The following is a 27,849-nucleotide window of genomic DNA, read 5'->3' as shown; positions in this document are numbered from 1 at the left end:
TGCAATCTCACTCTCTCAAGATAAACACTAAAAGTCAGAGAAAAACAAATACATGATTTCACTCACGTGTAATTTCAAAAACCAAACAAGCAAAGGGAAAAAAAGAAGGGAGAGAGATAAACCAAGAAACACTCTTAACTACAGAGAACAAACTGATGGTTACCAGAGGGGAGGTGAGTAGGGGGATGGGTGAAATAGTTATGATGAGGACTGGGAGATTAAATAAAAACTTTTAAAAATAATAATACTAACTCCAAAGACCAAATGGAGTTTATTCCAGGGATATAAAGACAACTGAATACTGGAATTGGAACATCTACCAGTATAATCTACCATATTAACAGGCTAAAGAAGAAATATCACATGATCACATCAATTTGATATAGAAAAAGCATTTGACAAAAATCAACACTTATTCATGATAGAAAGCAGAAAAACAGAAATAGAACTTCTTTAACTTAATAAAGAGCATATACCATAAAACCTACCGCTAATATCAAACTAACTGCTCTTCCTTCTAATAACAAACAAGGCAAGGATGTCCACTCTCATTCTTACTCAACATAGTGCTGAATTGTAGCCAGTGAAATAAGACAAGAAAAGGAAATAAAACGCATACCAATCAGTAAGGAATGAGTAAAACTGTCCACACTTGCCTATAACAGGACTAACAGAAAAATCCAAGGAGTCTAGAAAAAAAATGCCTAGAACTAATAAGTGAGTTTGGCAAGATCACAGAATATAAGATTAACATACAAAAATAAAATGTATCTTTATATACCAGCAATTAACATGTGGACACCAAAACTAAAAATATAATGCCACTTACAATCCCTCAAAAAATATTCAGGTGTAAATCTAACAAAATAAGACAAAACATGCTGAAACTACACAACAGGGATGAAAGTAAAGAAGATTTAAATAAATGGAGAAACATACCATATTCACAGATGGAAAATGTCAACCTAAGTAAAGATGTCAACTCTCTCCAAATTGAGATTCAGCTTTAACACAGCTCCTATCAAAATCTCAGCAAGATTTTTTTGTAGGTATAGACACTATTATTCTATAATTTACATGGAAAGACAAAACACCAAGAATAGCTAAAACAGTTTTGAAAGAGAATAAGTGAGTGGAATCATCCTATCTGATATCAAGACTTATGACATAGCTACTGTATGGAGGGACAGACATATACTTCAAGAGAACAGAATAGGAAACCCAGAAACAGTCCCACACAAATACGCCCAAGTGATTTTTTACAAAGATGTGAAAGCAATTCAACAGAGAGAAGACAGCCTTTTCAACAAAGGGTGCTGGACTAACAGACATTTATAGACAAACAACTAACTTCACCCAAACCTCACATTATACAAAAATTAACTTAAATGGATTACACACCTAAAGTGTAAAAGTATAAAATTTTTAGGAAAAAAAAAACCAAAAAAACCAGGAGACAATCTTTAGGATCAAGAACTAGGCAAAGATACTTTTAACTAAACTTAAACTAGGGGCACCTGGATGGCTAGGTTGGTTAAGCATCTGACTCTTGATTTTGGCTCAGGTCACAATCTCACCATTCAGGGGTTTGAGCGCTGCATCAGGCTCTCTCTGCCCCTCCTGTGCTCACTCAGTCTCTCTCTCTCTCTGCCCCTCCTGTGTGCGCTCTCTCAAAAATAAACTAAAAAACAAACAAAAAACCATAAACTAAACCAAAAGCATAATCCATGAAAGGTAAGATCAGATTTCACTAAAATTAAAAACTTTTGTTCTGTGAAAAACCTTGTTAAGGGGACGAAAAGACAGGCCTCAGACTAGAAGAAACTATTTGGAACCTGTATATCCAACAAAGGCCTGGTTACCTAAACTATAGAAAGAACTCTCAAAACTCAACAGAATAAAAACAAAGACTGCAATAGAGAATAAGCAAATGATAGCAAAGAGATATTTCACCAAAGAGGATATACAGATGGCATATAAACGCATGGAAACAAGTTCAAGACCTTTAGGCATTAGGGAAATACAAATTAAAACCACAAGATACCATTATATACTTATTAGTACGGCTAAAATGCGAAACAGTGACAACACCAAATGCTGGCAAAAACGCAGACAAACTACTGGAGCGTCTGGGCGGCCCAGTCGGTTTAAGGGTCAGAGTCTTGATTTTGGCTCAGGTCATGATCTCACGGTTCAGGAGATCAAGCTTTGTGCCAGGCTCTGTGCTGACAGCACGAAAACTGCTTGGGATTCTCTCTCTCCCGTTCTCTCTCAAAATAAATAAATTTAGGGGCGCCTGGGTGGCTCAGTCGGTTAAGCGTCCGACTTTGGCTCAGGTCACGATCTCGCGGTCCGTGAGTTCGAGCCCCACGTCGGGCTCTGTGCTGACTGCTCAGAGCCTGGAGCCTGTTTCAGTTTCTGTCTCCCTCTCTCTCTGACCCTCCCCCATTCATGCTCTGTCTCTCTCTGTCTCAAAAATAAATAAACGTGAAAAAAAAAATTAAAAAATAAATAATAAATTTAAATAAACAAACTTGTTTTTTCTTTTAAATGCAGAGAAACTGGAAGTCTCACCCATTGCTGGTAGGACTGTAAAAATGGTCAGCCACTCTGAAAAACTGGCAGTTTCTTATAAAATCAAACACGCATCTACCATATGAGTGAGTGAGTGCAGTCCTGGGCATTTACTCCAGAGAAACAGACATGTTCACACGCATGTTGTATGCTCTAATGCTTACAGCAGCTCTATTCATAATATCCCCAAACCGGACATAAGCCAGATGTCCTTTTATGGATGAGTGGTTAAAACAAGCCATGGTATGTCCACACCATAGACTACTACTCAACAATAAAATAAATACAATTCTAAAAACCCACACACAAGTTATTAATACAACCTAAATGAATCTTCAGAGAATTATGCTGACTGAAAAGCCAATCCCAAAATGTTATATACTGCATAACTCAATATGTATATATATGACATTCTTGAAATGACAAAATCATAGAAATGAAAAATAGTTTAGTGGCTTCCAGGGGTTAAAGGAGGAGGTCGGGGCACAAGGAAAGTGGGCTTGGCTACAAAAGGGGAATAGGACAGATTCTGTAATGATGGAAATGTTCTGTATCCTGACTGTATCGACGTCAATATCCTGGTTGAGATCCTGAAATAATAGTATTACTACTGGGTAAACTGGGAAAGGTACATGAGATGTCTTTGTGTTATTTCTCACAACTGCATGCGAATCTACAATAAGGTTAGCTTTAAAAAGGCAAAATAATGACATTTCAGACTGAGAATGAAACCAATTACAGCAAAAAGCATAGTTCATCACTAGCAAGCAAAGTTAGGGAAGTCCTTTGGTCCTAAGGAAAAATACCAGATGGGAATCTACATCTACGTAAAGGAACAGAAGCAGTGGATATGGTAACTGAATAGGTAAGTATAGAAGATTTCTAAACAAACCTTAACTATTTAAAGCAAAACCTTTATAATTTATTTAAGGCAAAAATAACACAATATGTTGTCTGATTACAAGGCAGGTAGAACTAAAATGAACGACAACAAGAGCACAAATGCCAGGAGTGGGGGGATGAAAAGTGCATCGTCACAAAGCCCTTACCACACACAAGCGAAACATCAGTTGAAGGTAAACTGTGATCGTTTAAAGATGCACGCCAAACCCTAAAGCAACCACTAAAAGTAGAAAACAAAGTTACAGAAAACATGCCAATAAAAGAGATTAAATATCATATCATAAATAAATATCATAAAATTACTTATTCCGGGGCGCCTGGGTGGCTTAGTCAGTTAAGCGTCCGACTTCAGCTCAGGGCATGATCTCGTGGCTCATGAGTTCCAGCCCCGCATCAGGCTCTGTGCTGACAGCTCAGAGCCTGGAGCCTACTTCAGATTCTGTGTTGCCCTCTCCCTCTGCCCCTCCTCTGTTCCCTCTCTCTCTCTCTGTCTCAAAAATATGTAAAACATTAAAAAGAATTTTTTAAAAATCATAAAATTACTCATTCCAAAAGAAGGCAGAAAAAGATGAAAAAGAGGACAAGGAATAAATAGAACTAATAGAAAACAAAGGACAAGATGGTAAAATAAACCCACCTGTATTAATAATCTCATTAAATACCAATGGCTTATACCCCAAAATAAAACATGGAGACTGTAAGAAAAAAATTACCTGATAGGTTATTTATACAAGAAATCCACTTTAAGTATAAACACAAGTAGGTTAAATGTAAAAACATGGAAAAAGATGTACCATGCAAACATCAATCATAAAAAAACTGGAGAGGCTCTATTTACATCAAACTAGATTTCAGAACAAAGCATATTATTTGGGATAAAGAGGGTAATTTCGTAAATTATAAATAAGTTGCTTCACCAAGAGGTCATAATAATCTTAGGTGAGTGACAGAACTCCAAAGAGCTCCATAAGGCAAAATTAATAAAACAGGGAAAAAAAACAAATTCACAAATGTATTTCATTTCAATAGACCTCTCTCAAAATGTGATAGCATGAGTAGAAAAGCAGTAAGGACATAGAAGACAGCTTCAACAACATTATCAAATAACTGACCATAATCAGCATTTATAGAAACAAGACAACACAGACACTACACATCCTTATTAAGTAAATAATAATTATTAAGTGATGTGGGACAGTCACCAAGCTAGACCACGCTCTGGCGCATAAAACAAATCTCAAGTTTAAAAGGATTCAAACAATAAAAAGTATACTCTGACCACAACAGAATTAAATTAGCTATCAGTAACAGGACAATTTCTGGAAAATCCTCAAACATTTGGCAACTCAACAACACACCTCTAAATAACCACGAGGGCAATTAGAAAGTATGTTGACTGGAGTAAATGTGAATACTTGAAATACTGAAATGTCTGGGATACAACTAAAGCAGTACTTAAAGGGAAATTTATAGCACTCAAAAGACTGGAAAAGATCTCAAATTAAATGACCTAAGCTTCCCCTTTAAGAAACTAGAATTGAGCGCATTAATTCCAGAGTGGGCAAGAGAAAAGGAATAATAAAAATAGTAATGAACATCAATGATACAGAAAACAAAATAACAATGAAACCAAGAGCTGGTTTTCTGAGAAGATCAATAATAAGATGACTAAAACTCTAGTCAGATTGATCAGGAAAAAAGGAGGGGAGTCATGAACGTCAGGAATAAGAGAAAGAAGATCACTACAGATCCTAAAAAAATTAAAAAAGGATAACAGAACATCATGAACAAGTTTATGCCGACACATTCAACAAGACAAATTCCTTGAGAGACACAAACTAATCAAAGCTCCCTGATGAAAAAAAAAGATAACCTGAAGAGGCCTCTATCTATTAAAGACCTTAAATATGTAGTTAAAAACCTACCCGTGAGAAAACTCCAAGGCCCAAACATGTAAGAAATAACCCCAATTCTACACAAATTCTTCTAGGAAACAGAAGAAAATAATCCCAACATATTTCGTAATGCCACCATTACCCTGATGCCAAAGTCAGACAAAAGCATAAGGAACTATAGATTAATATTCATCATGAACACAAAAGTTAAAAAATCCAATGATACATGGAAATCATAAGACATCATGACCAAGTTGGGCTCATCTCAGGAATGCAAATTTGGCTTAACATTCAAGTACAACACTCAGCCTCAGCATGATAAGACTCTACAGCTAACAGCATACGTAAAAGCCAAAGACTAAAATAAAACGCCTTCCCCCTAAAGTGAAGCAGGAGACATCTACGTCCACCACATCCATTCAACACTGTAAAGGAGGTGCTGGCCAGGGCACCACAGCAAGAAACAGCAAGCAGACTGGACATGAAGAAATAAAATTGTCCTTATTCATAGATCACATGATCGTCTCTACATAAAATCTCAAGAAACCTTTCAAACACACACACACACACACACACAGTTACTAGAATTAATAAATTTACCACAGTCGCAAGACCTAAGATCAATCTCCAAAAGTCACTTGCAGTTTTATATTCTAGGAACAAACAATCAGAAATCGAAATTCAAAAAATATTACCATTTATAACAGCTTCCAAAAATACGCAATACTTAGGGACAAATCTGACAAGGAATGTGCACATTGTACTTGTACACGGAGAACTAAGCGCCACTGCTAAAACACTAAAGAAAAGCTAAGTAAATGGAGGCATATACCTTGTTCGGGGGCAGAAAACAACGCTGTATAGATGTCAGTTCACCCCAAGTTAATTCACAGATTCAACACAACACCAATCAAAATCCCAGGAAGCTCTTTTGTAGAAATTGACCAATTGAGTCCAAAATACATTTGGAAATGCCAGAGACCAAAAAATGGCTAAAACAACTTTGAAAAAGGGGAACAAAGTTGGAAGACTTACCTGATTTCAAAACCATTAAATATCTAGCAATCCAGACACTGTTGTGGTGTTGAGATAGAACAGTGGATCAGTGTAACAGAGCGGAGTCCAGAAATAGATCCGTATGAATATGGTCAATTGATTTTTCACAAAGAAGCGAAGACGATTCAGTGAAGACAGAACTGTCTCTTGAACAAAGAGTGCAGGAACAACGGGATATCCATACTGAAAACCAGGACCTTCAATCCATTCTCCACACCACAAACAGAAATTAACTCAAAATGGATCACTGACCAGTATAAAAGCTCAAACTATCAAATTTGTAAAAGAATACAGAGAAAACCTTTGTGACCACTGGTGAGGCAAAGACTTAATAGAACACTTAAAACACGACTGATGAAAAGAAAAAGCAGTGATGTGGAATTCTTCAAAAGACAGTGTGAAGAGAACATTCTCCCCCCCACTGCAAGACAGTCTTTGCAAACTACATATCTGATAAAGGACTTGTACACAGAACATATAAAAAGCTCTCAAAACCCAACAACAAGAAAACCACCCAATTTTAAATCAAGCAAAAGCTTCAGCCAAAAAAGTATACAGGTGGCAATTAGCTGTATGGAAAGATGTTCAACGTCACTAGTGAAGTGCAAACTAAGATCACGGTAAGGTAGTACTTGCTATACCTATTAGAGCGGCTGATGTTGGAAAGAATGACCGTGCCAAATATTAGGCGACACACGGGACAAACTTTCATTCACTGCTAGTGGAAATGTAAGATGCCATGATCCCTGTGTGAAACAGACTGGAAGTTTATGTCCAGGTTAAGTACATACATACCATAGGACCAAGCCATTCCACTCCTACATATTTACCCAAGAGAAATGAAAACATCTCTTTCCAAAGACCTGTTTATACACGTTCACCACAGCTTCATTTGTGACAGTGCCAAATAAGAACCAACCCAAACGCCCGTCAACAGGTGGAGAGACAAAATGTGGCACATCCATACGATGAAATACTACTCAACAGTAAATACTGTTGATACATGTGACAACATGGAATAATGTTGAAATGACCGTACTAACTGAAGGAAGCCAGGCAATGTGTGAATATATGCCTACATAATTCCACTACATGACACTCTAAAAAATACAAACCAATCTATAGTAGACAGAGAGCATATCAGTGGCTGCCTGGGCTGGAGGGGATGCGGGGCAGGAAGGGGTGGAAGGGAGTGATTTCAAAGGAGTGCTGGGAAACTTTAGGGGGTGATGAATACATTCATTATCTTCATTGTGGTGACAGTTTCATGGGAGTATGCAAACGTCAGAAGGCATCAAACATATATTTTAAATATGTGCAGTTTATATCAATTACACCTCAATAAAGCCAAATAAAGGTAAATATACCTAAATACATATATAACTACGTATAATAAACAAATGTACCTGAATTACATACGTAATTATGCCTTGATATACCTAAACAAAGGAAAAACAGAAAGAAAGAGGAAACTACCAATAGCATAAAACACAGGCACCCAATTCTGGACACCCGGAGCTTCTGAATTTTTGTGTTGGTCCTGTCTCTCACTGTCCAAGTGCCAGGGCTGGGTTTTCATCCACACCCTACTTTCATTAAGTGCAAAAGTGATGGGAAAGCTGTCTGTGGGGAACGAATTATGAACTCAGAAGGGAGAAAATGAGGGCAAACAAAACGTTCGTTCTGTAACTTAAAACCCCTTGGCATACCAAATACCTCTGGGCAGTGAGATTCTAGGTGATTTTCCTTTGGTTTATTTAAAATTTTCTGTACTTTCCAAATTCTTTACAAGCATTATTTTGCTCTTTGGGGGGAAAACAGTTTTAAAAGAACCAGTTTAAATTCTCAATTAAAGAACCATTCGAAAAGAAACCAAAGGCGTTCTCACCCTGATAATTAATGAACAGCACCTGAACACACACAAATCTCAGTATTAATGTAGATCAAAGAACAGGGAGGTTTCGCTTAAAAGGGATGAAGGATGTTTACAATATATTTACAAGGTCAAACCTCAAAAACTGGCTATGTCCTAACTTCTGAATTCCACTAGTCAACCACTGAGCTGGTTGTCACCTATTAAAGACAGATTTTAACTGATTTCCTGCCCTTCAGGTTGAAAGCTGAACTCACATACCAAAGGGAAAGTCCTGTATGGATTTCCAAGAGGCTGGGGGCCGTAACAGGAGGTTCCTCTCCACGAAGGCTTATAAGCCTGTAACTGAATCAAGCCTTACAATACAGGATGGAAACCGGGAGAGGCAGCATTTCTGAACTCTGCTTGTCCCGAGCTGTCGGTGGCAGACATTTATGTCACATTTTTTAGCAAGTGTAGAAAGCCAGCAGGGGGTTCAGAAATGCCAGATGCTGATAAAATATGTTTCTTTTTAAACAACTTCACAGGTCAAATTAGGTGCAAAACGCTTTTGAAGCAACCTGAGTACAGTTCTTAAGAGTCCTCCTCGATGGTTTCTAAGAGAACCAATTTCCTAGTGATTGTAGAATTCTTGGCTTAAGTCTTCACTTTCCCTGCACAGGAAAAACGGAAGTAGGCTAGCACGCCACAACACTACACAAGTAACATGACCCAGAACACTTACATGTCTTGGAGTGCTCATGTGATAGCATGTAATTGGCAAGAGGCGGCGTGTAAGTCAAACACTGCAATGCTGCATTGGCAAAACAGGTGTTGCCCAAATTCTGGAGCCCGGCTCCAACTCTGTGAGTTTGTTGCCACTTAAGACAAATTTTCTCAGATGGGAAAAGAACTTTTTGTGGAGGAGCAATGCCATCACCTAGGGCTAGAAAAACAAACAAGAAATATTTAAAAACAAAGCTTTACATGCTTCTCAAGCTAAATAAACAGCAACACATCAAACGGAATCTGATCAGGATTAGGTCACTACGAGCTAACCAGAAATACAGGGAAGAAAGGGACGTTTTAAAAGACAGATCTTAGAGGGGCGCCTGGGTGGCTCAATCCGGTAAGCATTCGACTCTTGATGTTGACTCAGGTCATGATCTCTCGGTTCGTGAGATCGAGCCCCGTGTGGTGCTTGTGCTGACAGCACAGAGCCTGCCTGGGACGGACTCTCTCTCTCTCTCTCTCTCTCTCTCTCTCTCTCTCTCTCTCCCTCCGCCCCTCCTGCACACACACGTGTGCTTTCTCTGTAAGAAATAAACATTTAAAAAATAAGTAAGTGAAAGATCCCTGAATGTGGGAAATCTAAATAATTTGCTTTCTTCAATAAGTAAACTGCAAGGACAAAATGGGATGTTAAAAAAAAAACTTAAAGACACTTGCCAAATGCAAAGTATAGACCTTGTCCGTTGATTTCAACAAGCCAGCTGTTACAAAAAAAGTATATGGCAATCAGAGAAATTTTAATGTTGATGGGATTTTTAATATAAAGATGTTTTTTTTTTTTTTTAATTTAATGCTTATTTATTTTTGAGAGAGAGAGTGCAGAGGGGTAGAAACAGAGGGAGGGAGGGAGGGAGGGAGGGAGGGAAGGAGGGAGAGAGAGAGAGAGAGAGAGAGAGAGACACAGACACACACACACACAGAATCCGAAGCAGGCTCCAGGCTCTGAGCTGTCAGCACAGAGCCCCAGGCGGGGCTCGAACCACACGAACCATGAGATCATGACCTGAGCCAAAGTCAGACACTTAACCCACTGAGCCACCCAGGCACCCTGATGTTTTAATTTTTAGGAAATAATTATTTATGTATAACACTAAAATATGAATAGATAAAATATGAAGTCTTGGGCTTGCTTTATAATGCTGGCGAGGGGAGTAAATGGGGGAGGGTATAACTGGCTGTGAATTGATAAATGTCAAAACCGACTGATCACTACATGAGAGCCCACTATAATTACTTTTACATCTACTTAAAAGTTTGCCACCACTATACATACAAAATGCAAAGTCCACTCTCTGTAACATTTGCTGCGGATGCTTCTACTCAGTGCCACCACCACCATCACCGCCCTCTTCACCAGCAATGCGCTTACAGAGTCCTTAGCAGCTGTCAAACAGTCTCGATTCTAAGACCTGGTAGTGACGTCATCCCCATCTGACCAGGAAGGAAACAGGGTCTGAACTTAGGCTGCTGGGCATCACTACTGACATTCACAAGTACACCGTACGTGGTCTAAAAGGTTTTCGTTTTTCTATTTTCAAGGCTTATAATAAACAGATTACTAATGATAACCACGTTAAAAGAACTTAGGTGAAGCTCAAAAAACAACTTATTCAGGAAAGTTCCCCATCATCCATGCGAAGACTACTTTTTCTGAAGTTGGCCATGTTCTTGGTGCCGCCAGATGCTGAAATGCCTTAATGGAGGATTCTCCATTTTAAAAGAGAAATTAATGAGTGTGAGTGCGCACAGGTAGGCTTCAGCTCAGTGGGAATGGAAAGCAAAACCAGGAAAAAAGAAAGGAGTCCCCAGAGAGTGGGGGAAGAGCTCCCAAAAGGGCATGGCAGGGTGATGGGAGGTAAGGCCTGAGGAGGAGAAAGGAGCCCCAGCAAGTAACGGGAAGCTGGAGTCAGCGAAAAGAAGTTCTGTGGGAAAGTCTTGCTGGTGAAGGTCTCTAAACTCTATGTGTAACATTCAATTACACTGTTTATTTGGTGATATAAATTTTCCTCCCACCCAAACACCTTCAGCAAATCACCTCACAATATCACATTTACTATGAGGGTGCAAAACAGCATTAAGAGCCACATTATTCTAAGCCAAATGACTATCTGAGCAGGAACGAATCTACTTTCTTTGTATTTCAAAGCTCCAAATTCACAAGTCTCAGAAGGACCCACTAAAGCGTCAATGTCTCATTTAACCCGGTGAGTTTTAACAAATGTAACATTTACATTATCTCCTCTCTTTCAAAGAGCTTTATCACCACAGATGATTTTAACTGGCAAAAAACCCCCACAAACCAAAAAACCAAAACCAAACAAACAAACACCCCAAGGTTGGGTAGAGCCATTTGACAAAATGCAACCATTTTAAGAAATACCTTTGAAATTTTAAAACACAGACATCTACTTAGGGAACTATGGTTAACTGACAAGTTAACCGAAGGCTTGCCCACCCCAAATCTCACCCAAGATGAAGTTTATCCTTCAAAAAATAAGTAACAAGAGAAACTACAAATATTTTAATAATTAAACATAATCTGCGCTATTACGATACCTAGCGAATCAGGAGCAAACAGCACAGGAAAAGGACGCCTGCCAAATAATGTAACTGCTGGCACTCAGGTGGCAGTCTATGTTGGCAAAAGGAACCCCTCTCTGAAACTACCGACCAACGGACAGCATTTATCCAAGAGCTTCTTGGAGTGTTCCTGTCTCCAAAAAGTAGTACCTTGATCCTTTTGTGGTGACGGCTTTGATTTATCAGGTACAGACGAACTGGAATAAACTACAGCACCAGGTACTGGTCCTAGAGAAAGCGTGTGATTTGAGACATCATTTAACGAAGACACGGCCCCCCAGCTGGCAGAACCTGCATCCATGTCTCCAGGTGAGGCCGCCTCGGAGCTGCCAGGCTGATTCTGATAGGCTGGTGGGTCTGAGGATTCAGAAGCTTTGTCAACTATGGTCATTGTTCAACTCTGCAAAAGACGAAACGCATACAGTTGTTTCATAAAGTGAGAAGAGGAATCTACTTTATTGTGAGATCTTAGAAAATTATCCTAGCCACACTTAATTACTGTCAAACAAGTCACCGTAATATAAAGGCAGCAGTATTTTTTAGGTCTGAAATCACTTCCTTGGGACAGTTAGCACTGCGCTCATCTAAACATGTCGGCATTTTTTAATTATAAGCCCTTCAATGAAATATTTGATTAGATCTTGTCATTCTATTCCAAGACCTCTAAAAGTCTCACGTTTCTGTTTATAATCAGGTACCTCAATTTCCAATTCTGTATGTTTACCAAGAACCTACATATTTTTTTCCTCCCTACTGCTTAAAACTAGCATTTGAAATGTGCCAATCCATTTGACTCAATTTTAATTTCATACAGAATTCATCAGGGAAAAATCTCAACTCCATGAAGAGAAAAATCTAGCTTTAATTTTGAGCTTAAAGTCCAAAATGACTTGTTTGAAACACATTTAAAAAAAAAAAAAAAAGCAAGTCTCACGGCATCTGGGTGGCTCAGTGAGTTAAGCATCTGACTCTAGATTTTGGCTCAGCTCATGATCTCTCGGTTCGTGAGATTGAGCCCCGCATGGGGTTCTGTGCTGACCGCGCAGAGCGTGCTTGGGATTCGGTCTTCCTCTCTCTCTGCCCCTCCCTTGCTCGCTCATTCTCTCTCTCAAAATAAATAAACTTAAAAGAAAAAAAGCACGTCTCACATTTGAAAATTTTTTCTGAGTAGGCTCATTTACACGACTTTTTTTAAGTGAAGCCCATATCATAAAACATTACTGACATCAAACTTGAACACAAATACTTATTATAAAAGTAATTATGTTTTCTCTCTGGATCTTATTTCTCAATCCTGGGGCTACTACTAATTAAGCATTTTCTATGTGCTGGACACTGTGTTGTTAATCATGAACACACATTAACTTAAACTTCATAATGGACCTGACCTGTGAGAGACTGCACAGACTCCACGGGGTCTATAAAACGGAGCGACTCTGACCCAAACTAGGCAGTCCCTGGGACAAGGCACCCGGCCCAACATCCCCGGCTAGGGCTCCCTCCAGCTCTATGGACCTAGTCAACGGAGTACAGGAATGTAAACTGCCCAGGGAAACCCAATCTCGTGTGCCACTCCTCCGTAAGTACCCTTTCTCCCTGGCCTGGCCCGGCGCCCCCCACCCAGCATCTTAACACCCAGACCTGTCGCTGCCTGACCCGGGAACCTCTCCACACGCTCCCCACCTTCCATTCTCACCTGCTCTCTCTGGGCTCTCCCTCGCAGTTCTTCCTCGCCTAACTCCCCTCCATCCTTCCACCTCCGGCGGGTTAACACTTCCACTTTTCAGTTTAGAATCCATCTCCTCTGGGACGCCTTCCTTGACGACACCCGTCCCCCAAGGCCGGGTCAGAAGCCCTCCCGCAGGCCCCCACGGCAGCCTGGTGCGGATTCTACGGTAGCACTTCCGCCCCGACTTACTCCACGGCGGCTCCACCCGTTGCTCCCCATCATGCTTGCATTTCTATCCCCTGACCTGGCACCCAGAACGCTTTCCCCACAGGTGCCCAACAAACGATGAATCCCGAGGACAGGAAGGAACCGGCGTTTGCATTTAGCACCGGTCTGTGCTCAGTGACTTGCATACACTATCTCATTCACATATTGTATCTCGTTTCTACTCTGAAGCAGGAATAGCCTTTAAAACGTGTTTTTAAAAATATTCAATACAGTCAAGTTAAAGGGTGATAAACGTCCACATGTGTGCCACCTCAACAAAAGCTGTGGTGCACAGTCTGCTCACAAGAAGGTTTAAAGAAAAGCCTCAATTCTATTGTAATTTAAAATTACGGCATAATTATAGCCCCCCCCCCCCCCGCCCCGAAAGCACAACCTTGAGAAATTTGGGGGATCTTATGTAGAAATAAAAAAGTAGACGTTAGATTAGATCTTAATAAAATCAGAAATGAATTGTAAGTCAATCTAAGATACAGGATCTTCATTCAGGAAGAAAGCTTGAGCTGTGTTATCCAAATAAAGTCTACTCCATGGAACACAGTGAAGGCAAGAGTAAGAAAACAAAAGAGAGGAAGAGGAGGAGCAAAAAGAAGAAAGCCAAAACAGAGTACTGAGGAAAGGTTAATTCAGCCTTATTTACAATAACATTTAATAGCAAAAACCTCGGTTTTCCCAGGATAAACATCCCTTCAGGACAATCATTAACAAATGACCAAATAAAGCCATTTTAGTTGCTCTGATTGCCATGGGGGAGGGGGGGTGTCTTAAATGAAAATAATTAAGGAAAGCCTACTACTCAATCATCAATAACCATTTACCATTATAATTTGGGGAAAACAAACCCAAACTATCCATTTGTCTTCATTTGTACACTCAGCCAATGATTACTTATTCTAAAACCATCAAGTATCAAACTCAATTATGTCTGCTACAGAGATAACCCTTCTAGAAGCCAAGCAATACTGTATACAACCTAAGACTCATAAGATTCATACGGTTACGTGTTCTTTACTCTCAGTACAACTTCTAAGAGTTACTGTTATATCAGGACTTTTAAGCAACTACTTCAAAGAAAAGTTAAAATTTCTCTCAGCATCTTGTGATGATATACAAAAAGTTACAAAACCATGTGTGAAATAAACAAGTACACGAATCAAGGTTGGATGTGCCCGGAGGAATGAGACAACAAATCGGCTTTACAAATGTTTCCTTTGCTTTAACTACAATCTTTTATTCAAAAGTTTTTAAATGCTCAGTCCCTTAAATGATATTTCTATCAAATACCAGAATGCATTATTCTTTCTCGTTTTAAAAATAAGCATATGGCTGTTTTAAACCTTGTAGCACTCCACATAAAGATAACAATATCAATATATCTTAAAAAAAAAAAAGAAGGAAAGAAATTGATACACTCTGCTTCTTCATAAACAATGTAATCCACGTTCTTGTAACATTTCTACTTAAGAGGAAAACACACAAGCTTTAAAAAGATAACAGCCTTGATTTCAATTACTTTTCAGTAAATTAAACGACTAGCCTTAAACCCTTACAAACCACTGTGGACTTGATTCAGTGATAAGAAAAGAAAGCGAAACTGACCTTAAATAAAAAACAAATCAGTAAAACTGATTATTCCTATCTCCTATGCACTTTGAATGAGTGATAGTCAAAAGAGTAAAATTATAGGTTCAAAATTTACGACTCAAAAATCCGGAGACTCCACGAAAATGCACGAGAACCTGTAATACTGCTGTTACCTTGAAAAAGAGGTGTTAACGAAACAGTTTCTCGACCAGCTTTACTGTTACCTGAGTGTATCCACTTTAAGTAACCAACATGTTTCCCCATTAAACAAGTAAACCCTGAGGCCTCCCTGAACAGAAAAGAGCTATTCAACAAAAGTGATGTCTATTGCATTCATTATAACAAGGTGAAAGTCCTAGATTGTAAAACTTCGGTCCCGTCAAATTTTCATCTCAAACATCTGAAACTGATCACCCTCTCCCGCGACCCCCTCCAGGTAACCTGGCTCTTCTTGCCCCGAAAATAAAGAACAGGACCGAGGCGCACACGCTTTTGGGGACGCGCCGCCGGGGCCGGCCGGCCCCTCCTCTCCGCCCCCCCCCCCCCCGCCTCCCCCGAGGGTGCCCGCTCCGCCCCGGCGGCCGGCGTGGGGAACTCGGACACTCGGTGGCGGAGCCAGGTGGACGGCCCCGCGAGGGGCGACCGGCGTGCCGCGAAGGGGCGCCGGGGTGGGAAAGTTTGTCTGTCTCTGGGGGGTGGAGTGGGGGTGGGGAGGCGAGCCCGGGGCTCTGAGGGCCGCTCGGGGGCGGGAGGTGGCAGCCACGCGGGGGGCGGCGGGCGGGCCGGGGACGCCGGGCTCCGCGGCCGGCGGCCGGCACACGCCCACCGCGGGCGGACCCGTGCGGGCCAGGCCGCCCCGGAGCCGCCCGCCCGGCCCGGCCCACGGGCCGAGGGGGCGGGCTGGGGCCGGGTGGGGGCGGGAGGGCAGTGTCCATAGCAACCAGGGGGGTCTGGCCTCCCCGCGCAGCCCGGCTCTCCCGGCGCCCGACCGCCCCGGCCGCCGCCCCCTCCCCAGCGGCCTGGCCGGGCCGGCACAAGCGGCGCTGCCACCGGCGCCGCGGGGTCCCGGGCGGCCCGCGGCTGCGGAGGGGGCGGCGGGCGAGGGGCCGCGCCAGTCCCCGGCGGGCCGCGCCGGCTCAGGGGCGGCCGGGCCAGCTGCGGCCGAGGCGAGCGGGGCGCCCGGCGGGCCCCACGCCGGCCAGCGGCGGGCGGGAAGGAGGCGGGAGCTTACCTGACCCGGCTCGGCGCTCGCTCCATCCCCCTCGGCCGCCGCCGCCGCCGCCGCCGCACACAGCCCAGCCGCCCGGCGGGGGACAATGACGTGCCTCCATCCGGGCACCGCCGCCGCCGCCTCCGGGTCAGCGCCGCGCCCGCAGCGCCCCGCCGGGCCGCCAGGGGGCGCGCCAGGGCCGCGCCCGCACGCGCCGCCGCCCAGGGGCCGTCGCACAAGAGGCGCGGCGCGCAGCTAACGGGCCGGGCAAGCGCGGGAGGGGCCGTCGTCAAAGCGCCGCGGGCGCAGGCTGGCGCGCGCGTCACTGGAGCGCCGGGGCGCCGCGGAAGGGGCGCGCTGATTGGCCGAGCCAAGCCGCGCGGCGCGGGCCGGGGCGGTCCTTCCCCCCGAGCGGTCGGCGGGAGCGGATCGAGCGGCGCGCGGCGGCCGCGGGGCCCGAGCCAGGCTCTGGCTGCGCCTGGGCCCGTCCGGCCTAAGCGGGGACGCGGCGGACCTGGGCGCCCCCCCAAACGGACGTGGCTCGGGGAGAGCCTCGCGCGCGCGCCGCGCCGCTACCCCTGCGGCACTCGTCCCTCGGCCTAGCGACCCAGCCTTTAAGGACGCCGGAGCCAGCCGGGCGCCAGCTCGCAGACTTCATAAATTGCGTGACCGGGAGGGGAGAGTTTGAAACCTGGCTCCGGAAAAGGCCAGGCCCCTGCCCAGCCCGTCTGGACTGCGCCTCATCCAAGCACTGCACACTCCTTGGGGCAACCAGACCAGGTCTTGCTCCCCATTGCCGGATCCATACTCCCCACCACTTACTGGATGTCTCCACGGCGAGAACTAATTAATTCAGATCTGCAGCGCGCCTCTCCTTCGCGTCCCCGCTCCTCCCTGATGGTCCTGGGAGGACCTTCTCTGCTTTAAGGACCAGGCACTCCTACACTAACCTGAGTCCTTCCCATGGCCTAACTAACCCCTTACACCAAGCCCCACCCGCCCCACCTACCCTGAGACTGTGACCCGGACCCTCCCGGAGGCTACCTCCTCGCCACGCCCATTCCCTCAGTCTCCTTTCTGCTCCCCTCCTAGTCTTTACTCTCTTTTCAACCGTTATTTTTCTGTGACTTCCGTGATCATCCTTGATCTTGAAAAAACACAGGTCAGACGTTGCTTCTGCCTCTTCTCGACCCACAGAACAGTCTAAACTCCTTCACCTGACACTGAGGCCCCGGTGGCCTTTCCTCTTGTGTGTGTCCCAGCCCAAAGAGACATCTTCCTACAAACACCCTATTCCTACATCTGCTTCTAGAAGCCCTGCTTGAACCCACCATCAGAATCTTACTGCTCCCCCTACAGACCACACATATTTTTATGGTGGCACTTAATTCACTATTGTTAGGGAAAGAAATCACTTGTGTGATTACAGTATCACCTGTGTGCTTGGAGAACACTGAAGTCGTTTGAGGACACAAAAACGGGAAAGGTGAATTCCAAACCTCCAAAATTCAGTGCCCACTTTTGGGATGAACACCGCAACTTCCTGATGAAGAATGGTTACGGAATTTCACCTTCGTGGCCCTTTCAACACTAATAAGAGGTCTGCAAGAGCAGGAGGGCCATAGGCATGGACGCAGTAATTTACTTGCCTTCCCCAAATGACTTTCAGATGATTAAATACAGAAGGAGAAGGAATTAAAGAGCCAGATCCTTAATATTCACCTAAGTCTTGTGGTAGTTCAAACTGCTACCCTTGGAAGTCACGGGAGACGTTTGCCTTCTAATTTCATTTTCCATTTTGCATTCCGTTGACAAGCTGCCCCACAGCCCTCCTCTTAATACAGTACCTGAGCAACTTAGATAGGAAAGGGGGCTTTTTACAACACCACCCCTTAGCGTTCTCTACCAGACAGGCTCTTGTGGGCGGGGTTACTGACCCCTCTCCACCCTCCTCTGTGCCTTGAAAGCAGAGGGCTTTTTCCTCCAAAGAGTTTGAGTCCCGATTATTATAACAGACTGACAACGTAAGTGGAGAGGTTGCAAGGGATATTAGGAAGTCCATGAGCTGGTCTTTAACTGAGATAGTAAGCCAAACTGCCCCAGAAACTTGTTTTCTTCCACAAAGTGAGCGCTATTTGGAGATTTCACTTTGCCTCGGTGCTGACAAACTGTGTGACCTACAGAGATTACTTAGCCTGTTGCCTTTATCAAAACTGCCTTGGATGTGAGGGCGAGCTGGCTGCGACATCTGTCACCCCATTGATCGCCAGGGTTGATTCGGCTGATCTGGCTGGCTAGGCGGGTGTCCCCTTCCTCCCTCACCGCTCCATGTGCGTCCCTCCCGAAGCTGCGCGCTCGGTCGAAGAGGACGACCTTCCCCGATAGAGGAGGACCGTTCTTCGGTCAAGGGTATACGAGTAGCTGCGCTCCCCTGCTAGAACCTCCAAAACAAGCTCTCAAGGTCCATTTGTAGGAGAACGTAGGGTAGTCAAGTTTCCAAGACTCCAGACACATCCAAATGAGGCGCTGCACGTGGCAGTCTGCCTTTCTTTAAAAAAACAAAAACAAACAAACAAAAAAACTGCCTTTATGCTGGAGGCAAATTCACCCCAACTGCCCCACCTCCCAATTCAGATAAAGAACAGAAAGTGTCCCAGTGATACATTAGATTTTGCGAGAACCTCCAGACACTTAGGGAGCCTATAGCGGGTGCTGTAAATGCCCCACCAGATCCCCTTTATCCCGCTGATGCACCCCTTACCCTCCCAGCTGCTGAGTGTTAGCTGCTAATAAGTCACAGCTGCCCCTTCTCTCACCAGCTGTTCCTGGCTGAAGGGGGAGCTGCCTCATGGGGAAGTTGACTCTGCCTCCCACCCCCACCCCCCCCCCCCCCCGCAGCCTACACCGGTGGCCTACTGACAAAGAGGTCCTGAAAGGCCTTGCCTCAAGTTGTGACCCAACTACCAGTGCAGCGCAGGCTCCAGAGGTCCAGTCGGATCAGAAAGAAGTTCGTCTTCCACTACATCCCTGCTTGACTCCTTCCCTGCCCTCTTCCTTCCTTCCCTTTCCCTCCAGAGCACACTCTTCATATAGTACGTGCCTCTGAATTCTGTTTCAAGCCTGGCTTAAGATGGCAGGTACCAGGAAAGGTCCTAGGAAGCAGAGTCTAAGGATAAGATTCCAGGTGACAGGTGAGACACTGGTCGCCATGAAGCTGTATAAAAATCCCTCCCAGGGGAAGATGGGATGGAAGGTGGATAGAAGGGCATAGGCTGGCCTATTCAATCTCCCTGGTGTTTGGGAATGTGGGGAAAATAGTCATTGAAAGAACTGTGAAATTCGATGACTGGTCCTTTAAAGAAGGAGCATGGCAGGTCCTGGGCAGTTAGTCATCAATATAAAGCAAAGCATAAAAGCCAGAGAGATGTTTTAATGCCTTGTCGCAACCATCATCTGCAGTCAGAGGACAGGCAGTCCTGAGGACCAGGCCCAGGGGTCCACTTAGAAGAAGCAGAACTATAAAGTGATGGACTCGGAGGGGCGCCTGGGTGGCTCAGTTGGTTAAGCGTCCAAATCTTGATTTTGGCTCAGGTCATGATTTCTCGGTTTCGTAAGTTTGAGCCCTGCTTCCGGTTCTGCACAAGCATCATGGAGCCTGCTTGGGTTCTCTCTCTCTGCCCCTTCCCCACTCACACTGTCTCTGTCTCTCTCAAAATAAATAATTGAAACTTAAAAAAAAAAAAAAAAAGAAGTGATTGACTTCTCAGCCATAGTTGGTCTCCAACACCAAAGTCAGGGCTCAGATAAAGAAGAGGTAGAACACCAAGACTAGGGACGATAAGTTAACCACAATGAACTTCAGATTGCTCTGAACCCTTTGGGCTTTCAGAAGCGGCCCAGCCCAGCCCCCCAACCTAAAGACGAGGCAGACGCCTCAAATGAGACAAGTAGTCTACAATACAGTGCTTTCTTTAGGATCTGCCCACAGGCCCCATGGCCACCAGACCGTCACTAAGGTTAGGTGTCAGTCAGTATGGCCCGATTGGATAAATGTTAGGCCTACTTAGGGAGGAGAGGAATGATACATTGAAGTAGCCAGGGCCTGGCTGATATATACCAGCAGGACCGTAAGTAATCCTGCAAATGGATCTCAAGGGGCTCGATCAAGAGGAGGGAAGCGGTAATAAAGGATATAGAGGCACCCTCCCACAATACTGATCTAACACTTTGTCAAGGGCCTCCAGTGGCCAGTACTGATACACTTTATGCATAGTATTTGGCAAAAAGAAGTGAGTCACACTAAGTCATGACACACCAAGAGTTCCATGGAAGATAGTGGAAGAAGGGCTCAATAGGCCGAGGGAAGTGAACACCGGAGAATGGGTACTACCAACTGACTATCATACTTGCTGAAAAGGCCTGGGGGGCACTTTGCTTAACAAGGCCAAGGGGGTGGGGGCACCGTCAGCTTGAAGAAACTCAGTGGTGGCTATCATCTGTAGGCCAGAGGAGGGATAGGATCCTAGAATGACAGAGGCTGAATGGCAGCACTTACCCCTCAGAATCGAGGTGGGCGTGAGTGGGCAGCAGGATCAGAGTGGCATATACGAGCATCTGACTCGCAGGGATCCACGGAGGAGGCTAACAGATCATGGGGCAAGGTAGATGGGCAGTCAACAAAGACATACTACCTACAATCAAAGGATATATATATGTAAAATCTGGATGTGCAGAAGGCTGAGGTCACCTGACTTTCCCAGTGGAAAGTCAAAATCACCATTTGATAAAAGAGAAGCCAGATCCATAGAAGTGTATACAATAGTGATTCTCCAAATCCTTCACCGAAGAAGGATTTAATTGGGTTTAAAGGATTAATTGGCCATTTAATTGGGTAACCATACACTAGGAGAGAGGAATACCTGGATATTTCTAAGCCGTTGGTTTAGAGAGACAATGAGGACAGATGGGAACCCAAAGCACCCCCAAAGCTCCTTTTTCGCTAAGAGAGTAGTAACATATGGGGACAAGACACACATTGGATCTGTGGGCCCCAGCGGTCATTTCCCAAGTTTCCAAACTTAACATCCAAATGGTCATACTTCCAGGTTGACAGAACCCTCACGTTGGTTCCTTGACCTGTAGAGTATGAGCCAGTCTAGCAGAAAAAGCAAGGTGGAAGCCTTCACCCTCTCTTTGCCCTCTCTGGCCAAAAGAATAACTCTTCAGGGAATGGCTGAGAATATTAGTGCTGTACCTTATGGATATAAAGGCTGCAGGGCTATTGGTCTTTGTCACATGCCCATTTAACTCACCAGTCTCGCCCCTGAAAAAAACTGGATGAGTCAGGGAGGATGACAATCGACCACTGCGAGTGTAACTATCAAGGACTCATCTAGCACCAACTTAATTCCACCACCCAGGCCACCCTGTCCCTGGGAACTCCACACCCACAATAGAACGGAGTACTTAGAATCTCTGAATCTTTGCCCTACGCCCCTTGGAACAAACAAAACCAGGCCCTTTACCTCTTACAGCTTTTACTCACCATCACTATGAACAAAGAGGAAATAAGATAAACATGAAAAAAATGGAGTAGTCATAAAGCACATTCAAAAGAAGTACCTACAGTATTTTGACACAAAAAGAAGAAAAGAAAGAGTGCTCAGATGACACCATCAATAGACTTGTCCCTGCAGCCTGGGCTGAGATACAGTCATCACAGAGTGCTGTTTGGGGACAGACAGACTAGATATAAATTCCGGCTCCAGCTTTTATTTATTAGTTGAGTTCTTTGGTCTTGCTTTGGACTCTCGCGAAATGAAAGGCTTGTTTAACTTATCAAAGCCGACTTTATCCTAATGGATAATTAACACCCCCTCCCCCCAACCCAACATAAGATATTAAAGCCCAAAAGTTTTCAAGAAAAGATACATTTGATTTTCTGAGGACCACAGTCTCCTATGAAGGAAATCTGAGACTATGACTCAACAAATCTTAGACCAGGTTTATTTTGAGGTTAATAGATCCCAAGTCACTCCTTTATGTATTGCCAAAATATTAATTTAGAACCCAGAATAAACCATGCACTGGAGATACTGTATCTACTTTCCAGAGGCCATTCTGTTTAGGATACAGAGTTATACATAATTAGTTACTCCACATTGTGACAATGCTCTAAATTAAGAAGGTGAAGTTTAGAGGCGTTGGGAATAACCCTCCCAGTAGATGACATTCAGGAAAAATTTTATGAAGGTGGTGACACTGAAAATGGGTCCTTGAGGGTTGAATAGAACTTTTTACAGGCAAAAAAGGGATAGGAAAAGGATGCCAGGATTTGAGGAGCAAATACTATTTGGGAGCAAAGTCTGTCCCCCCTTAGATCTGTTGCCCTTAGGGGCGCCTGGGTGGCTCAGTCGGTTGAGCGTCCCACTTCGGATCAGGTCATGATCTCACAGTTCATGGGTTTGAGCCCTGCATCGGGCTCTGTGCTGACAGATCAGAGCCTGGAGCCTGCTTTGGATTCTGTGTCACCCCCTCTCTCTCCCTCTCCCCAACTCTCTCTCTCTATCTCTAAATAAATGTAAAAAAAAAATTTTAAGAACTCTGTTGACCTTGGAAATGTGCACAAATGAACACTGATAATACAGTTGGTAGCAAGGAGAAGGTTCAGTGTGTAACTTGATTCAGCAGACTAGGGGTTTCAAAGGAGAAACTGAGTGGTCTAATCAGGTCTAACTGGCTGGTCGAGGCTATAAGGAAAAATCTCACTTCCTAGATTTACAATGGAAATAAACACCTGTCCAATTCATGAACATGAATGCATGTTATTCTAAACAATGATTAACAGTCCTGGAAGTTTGCCCCCCACCCAAAAAACCCCACAAGATATTTCAATCAGAATGGAGAAAACGTATCTTCATCTGTATACCGCAACTTGAAAAAAAGAGAAAATATGTGAGCCCCCTGAAGAGTTTTCAGAAAAGTGGCTGATTAAAACATGAATATAAAAAAATCAATTGAATGTGAATTTACTTAATGCTACGGAATTGTACACTTGAAAATGGTTACAATGATGAATATTTTTTATTTACTATTTATTTGGGGGGGAAGGAGGGGCAGAGAGAGAGTGAGAATGAGAATCCCAGGCAGGCTCCACAGGCGGCTCCACGGGCTTAGCGTGACTACTTCCACAAGCCTGGCTGAAATCAAGAGTCGGATGCTTAACCGACTGAGCCACCCAGGCACCCTGATAAATTTTGTGTACCATTTTACCACAGTAAAAAAGCCAACCGAAATCTATATACTAGCAATATCTAATTAGAAAAATAACAAACATAATCATGGGGTTAGGGTTAGGCTAAGGCTTTAAAATGCTAAGGAATAGCTAATTCCTTAGCTAAAGCTAAGGCTTTAAAATGCTAAGGAATAAATAATAAACTTGAAAAATGTGCAGGGCCTAAAACTTATGATCAAGGGTCCCAAAGAAAGATTTTCTGAATGAAAAGATTTTCTGAGTGTACTTCAGTTTTTAAAGATTATAAGTACAACATGACTGATCCCAAAGAATTCTTTCCAGAACTCAGTAAGATACCTATAGTATGAAGATAAAAATAAATTTATTTTTAAAATTTTTTAATGTTTATTTATTTTTGAGAGAGAGTGTGACTGGGGGACGGGCGTAGTGAGAGGGAGACACAGAATCCGAAGCAGGCTCCAAGCTGTCAGCACAGAGCCCAAAAAGGGGCTCAAACCCACAAACCGTGAGATCATGACCTGAGCTGAAGTCGGATGCTTAACCGACTGAGCCACCCAGGCGCCCCAAGATTAAGATCAATTTACAAATGCAATGCAGTTAGTCCTAAAAGGACTCCCGTGGCACTTACTAAGATGTTTCAATATGCATCTGTGCAATCAAGCCATTCATTAATAAACCCCAAACTTAACTGTATATAGCTCCTATCTCTTGAAACAGTTCACACGTGCATTCATGCAGCAAATACCCACCTAGCATCTACTCTGGAAGTCAGGGAGAGAAATGATGTGTTAGTCCCTGCCCTCAGTGAACTTTAGGGTGTTTATATAAAGCAGCTGTGAGCAACAAGTCCCAAAATTGCAGGAAGGAAATGTGTGTGTGTGTGTGTGTGGGGGGGTAATAATAGGATGGAGGAGGGGCAGATCAGTAGGAAAAGAAGTTCAGAGTGGGCTTTCCTGCAGCCCACCGAGACCGAGCCCTGCAGATTGAGTGGCAACGTGCAAGGTGAAATTAGTGGGGGCAATTCAGAGCAGAGAGACTCAGAGACAGAGATGGGAAGAGCGAGTCGAGAGAGGAAAGGCAAGGAAAGGGCGTGGAGCCCAACGCAGGGCTCAATCTCATGACAGTGAGATCATGACCTGAGTCGAAATCAAGAGTCGGACGCTTAACCTACTGAGTCACCCAGGTGCCCCGTGTTTCTTATTTTTCTAATCCTAATTCTAACTCACCCTGGTGAGTATTTGAAGGAAACTTTGTCAGAACTCTCAGAAAAATTTCTCACCATACAGCTGAACTTGGCAAAAGATGCCCAGGAAGAAGGCCAAAAGTTTCTCTGTTCGGAAGAATGACAATCAATGTCTGACGACAAACTCAAGTCTCCACAGAGTTTACAAAAGACAATACTACTAGTTGTTAACCATTAACCAGAGGTTATTATGTGCCAGACATTACTTCTAAAGATTTACACATGTTGATTTATTCAATCCTTCCAACTACCCCATGAGGTAGGTATTATAAGCATTTCCATTTTATGGGTGAGTTACGTGAGGCAAAGAGAGGTTAACTAACTGGTTCAAGGTCATACAAGCTAATAAATGGAAGAATCCACATTCTTTTTTTTTTTTATTTTTTTTAACATTTATTTATTTTTGAGACAGGGAGAGACAGAGCACGAACAGGGGAGGGTCAGAGAGAGGGAGACACAGAATCTGAAGCAGGCTTCAGGCTCTGAGCTGTCAGCACAGAGCCCGATGCGGGGCTCGAATTCACGGACCGCGAGATCATGACCTGAGCCCAAGTCGGACGCTTCACCGACTGAGCCACCCAGGCGCCCCAGAATCCACATTCTTTTTTTTTAATTTTTTTTTCAACGTTTTTTTTTTTTATTTTTTTATTTTTGGGCAGAGAGAGACAGAGCATGAACGGGGGAGGGGCAGAGAGAGAGGGAGACACAGAATCGGAAACAGGCTCCAGGCTCCGAGCCATCAGCCCAGAGCCTGATGCGGGGCTCGAACTCACGGACCGCGAGATCGTGACCTGGCTGAAGTCGGACGCTTAACCGACTGCGCCACCCAGGCGCCCCCAGAATCCACATTCTTAAAGCTCCAAGCCAACTCTGTCCTGGAGAACTCTCTGTAATGATGATAAAATCCTGTGCTAACAGAGTGGCCACTGCAGTCGTGGACTACTTGAAACGTGGCATGGTATGCCTGAGGAGGAACTAGATTCAAATTTTATTTAATTTTAACTAATTTAAAATTTTTAACATGTATTCATTTTTGAGAGACAGAGAGAGACAGAGTGTGAGCGGGGGAGGGGCAGAGAGAGAGGGAGACACAGAATCCCAAGCAGGCTCCAGGCTCCAAGCTGTCAGCACAGAGCCTGACATGGGGCTCGAACCTGATCCGGAGTCAGATGCTCAACGGACTGAGCCACCCAGGTACCTCTAAGCATTCAGCTCTTGGACTTGGCTCAGGTCATGATCTCACGGTTTGTGAGATCAAGCCCCGCGTCAGCTTGGGATTCTCTCCCTCTGTCTCTGCCCCTCCCTGACTCATGTGCACGTGCTCTCTCTCTCTCTCTCTCTAAATAAATAAATAAATAAACATTAAAAAAAACATCCTGCAAGAAACAACTTAAGTGAGAGAACACCTAAGACCATGAAATATATACAGCTCAGATGAAGGGAAGGGAGAAATCTGGTAAGAATTACAAAATGTGGACATCAGGGAGGAGAGGCACGGCAAATACATGAAATACAACACAGACCGACTCTGCCTGGGATCACTGATTTTTTTTTCTGGTCTTCAACCTACTCTTGTGGGCTCTGAATAAGCAGTCGGGACTAATGCTATCCAATAAAATATAAAGTGGGCCACATACGTATTTCTAAATTTTCTAGTAGTCACATTTAAAAAGGGTGTTTTTTTTAAGTGAGATTAATTTTAATAATATATTTGATTTAATCCAAAACACTCCAAATATTATCATCTTAACATGTGGTATGAGCCACATTTCAGGTTGGCAGTGACTGGCCTAGTGGATAGTAAAGGTCTGTAGAATACTAATCATCAGTTTATTATTTTTTTTTAATTTTTTTTTCAACGTCTTTTATTTATTTTTGGGACAGAGAGAGACAGAGCATGAACAGGGGAGGGGCAGAGAGAGAGGGAGACACAGAATCGGAAACAGGCTCCAGGCTCCGAGCCATCAGCCCAGAGCCTGACGCGGGGCTCGAACTCACGGACCGCGAGATCGTGACCTGAGCTGAAGTCAGACACTCAACCGACTGCGCCACCCAGGCGCCCCTAATCATCAGTTTAAAAAAGAAACTATTCTACATCACCTAGTGGGCAGAAGTTCCATAAGGCACGTTATCCAGTGATAAAAGCAAGCCGCAGAACTCTCCATATATAAGAAACCCCAAAACTCTTTAAGTACCGTATCTTGAGTTTCTATGATATTCAATAACTTACTTCACAGAAACTCCTTAGAGATGGCTCCATTGGAGAGAATCATCATATTTATAGAGCGTACCCAGGAATGTTTACTTCATTGCTTTTTTTTAAAGTGTGGTAAAATACAACGTAAAACCTCTTATTTTGGACCATTTTAAAGATTTTTTATTTTGAAGCAATCTCTCTCTACCCAACATGGACCTCAAACTCACAACCCCAAGGCCAAGAGTGGTACACTCCACCGATCGAGCCAGCCACGCGCCCCTCATTTTGACCATTTTAAAGTGTGCAATTTAGTGACATTAGGTACACTCACAATGTTATGCAACCATCAACACTTACTAGTTCCAGGATTTTTTTTCACTACCCTAAAGTGGAAACTTCCTGCACATTAAGCAGTCACTCCCTGTTTTCTCCATACACCAGCCCCTGGCAACCATTATATCTGGCTTCTCTTATATCTTGATCTCTTATATCTGGCTTTTTTCGCATAGCATGTTTTCCAGGTCTGTGCACCCTGTGGAATAGATCAGTATTTCATTCCCTTTTATGACTGCATCATATTCCATTATACGGACACAACACATTTTATTCATCCGTTCTTCTGTTGATAGACATTTGGGCTCTTTCTGCCTTTTGGGCGTCATGAACAGAGCAGCTATGACCCTTGTGTACAAGTTTTAGTTTGAACACCTTTTTTCTTTTCTTTTAAATTTTTTTTTTAACGTTTATTTATTTT

The 27,849-nt window shown here is 43.8% G+C and overlaps 1 protein-coding gene and 1 long non-coding RNA gene across 5 annotated transcripts in view; one reads left to right on the top strand and one right to left on the bottom strand.

Moving 5' to 3' along the window:
• The window catches only part of USP42 (ubiquitin specific peptidase 42), a 48,833-nt gene extending 32,285 nt beyond the window's left edge, over positions 1-16,548 (bottom strand). For 2 of the 3 annotated variants that reach the window (XR_008419202.1, XM_053894128.1), the window contains exons 1-3: positions 16,422-16,548; positions 11,803-12,052; positions 9,026-9,226 (exon numbers count right to left, since the gene is read on the bottom strand). Coding sequence is in view for 1 of the 3 variants with exons in the window: in XM_053894128.1 (XP_053750103.1) it covers positions 9,026-9,226; positions 11,803-12,043 (442 nt within the window). In the remaining 2 variants the exon portion in view is untranslated. Of the gene's footprint in view, positions 1-9,025; positions 9,227-11,802; positions 12,053-13,348; positions 14,670-16,421 lie in introns of those variants that run through there. The other variant, XR_008419203.1, reaches the window with a different exon arrangement.
• Positions 15,609-20,140, top strand: LOC109251196 (uncharacterized). Of its 2 annotated transcripts, none has more exons than XR_008419204.1 (3): positions 15,609-15,858; positions 19,476-19,591; positions 19,992-20,140. It is a non-coding gene; the product is annotated as an uncharacterized LOC109251196 (long non-coding RNA). The 2 variants fall into 2 exon arrangements; XR_002073405.2 differs by lacking the exon at positions 15,609-15,858 and adding an exon at positions 16,793-17,180.
• Positions 20,141-27,849: the final 7,709 nt, after the last annotated feature.

The sequence above is a fragment of the Panthera pardus genome, unplaced genomic scaffold, assembly GCF_024362965.1.
Source record: "Panthera pardus isolate Hobbes unplaced genomic scaffold, ASM2436296v1 HiC_scaffold_4, whole genome shotgun sequence".
Lineage (NCBI taxonomy): Eukaryota > Metazoa > Chordata > Mammalia > Carnivora > Felidae > Panthera > Panthera pardus.
Note: the sequence above shows the minus strand (reverse complement) of the source record. Positions and strands in the feature narration are given on the sequence as shown.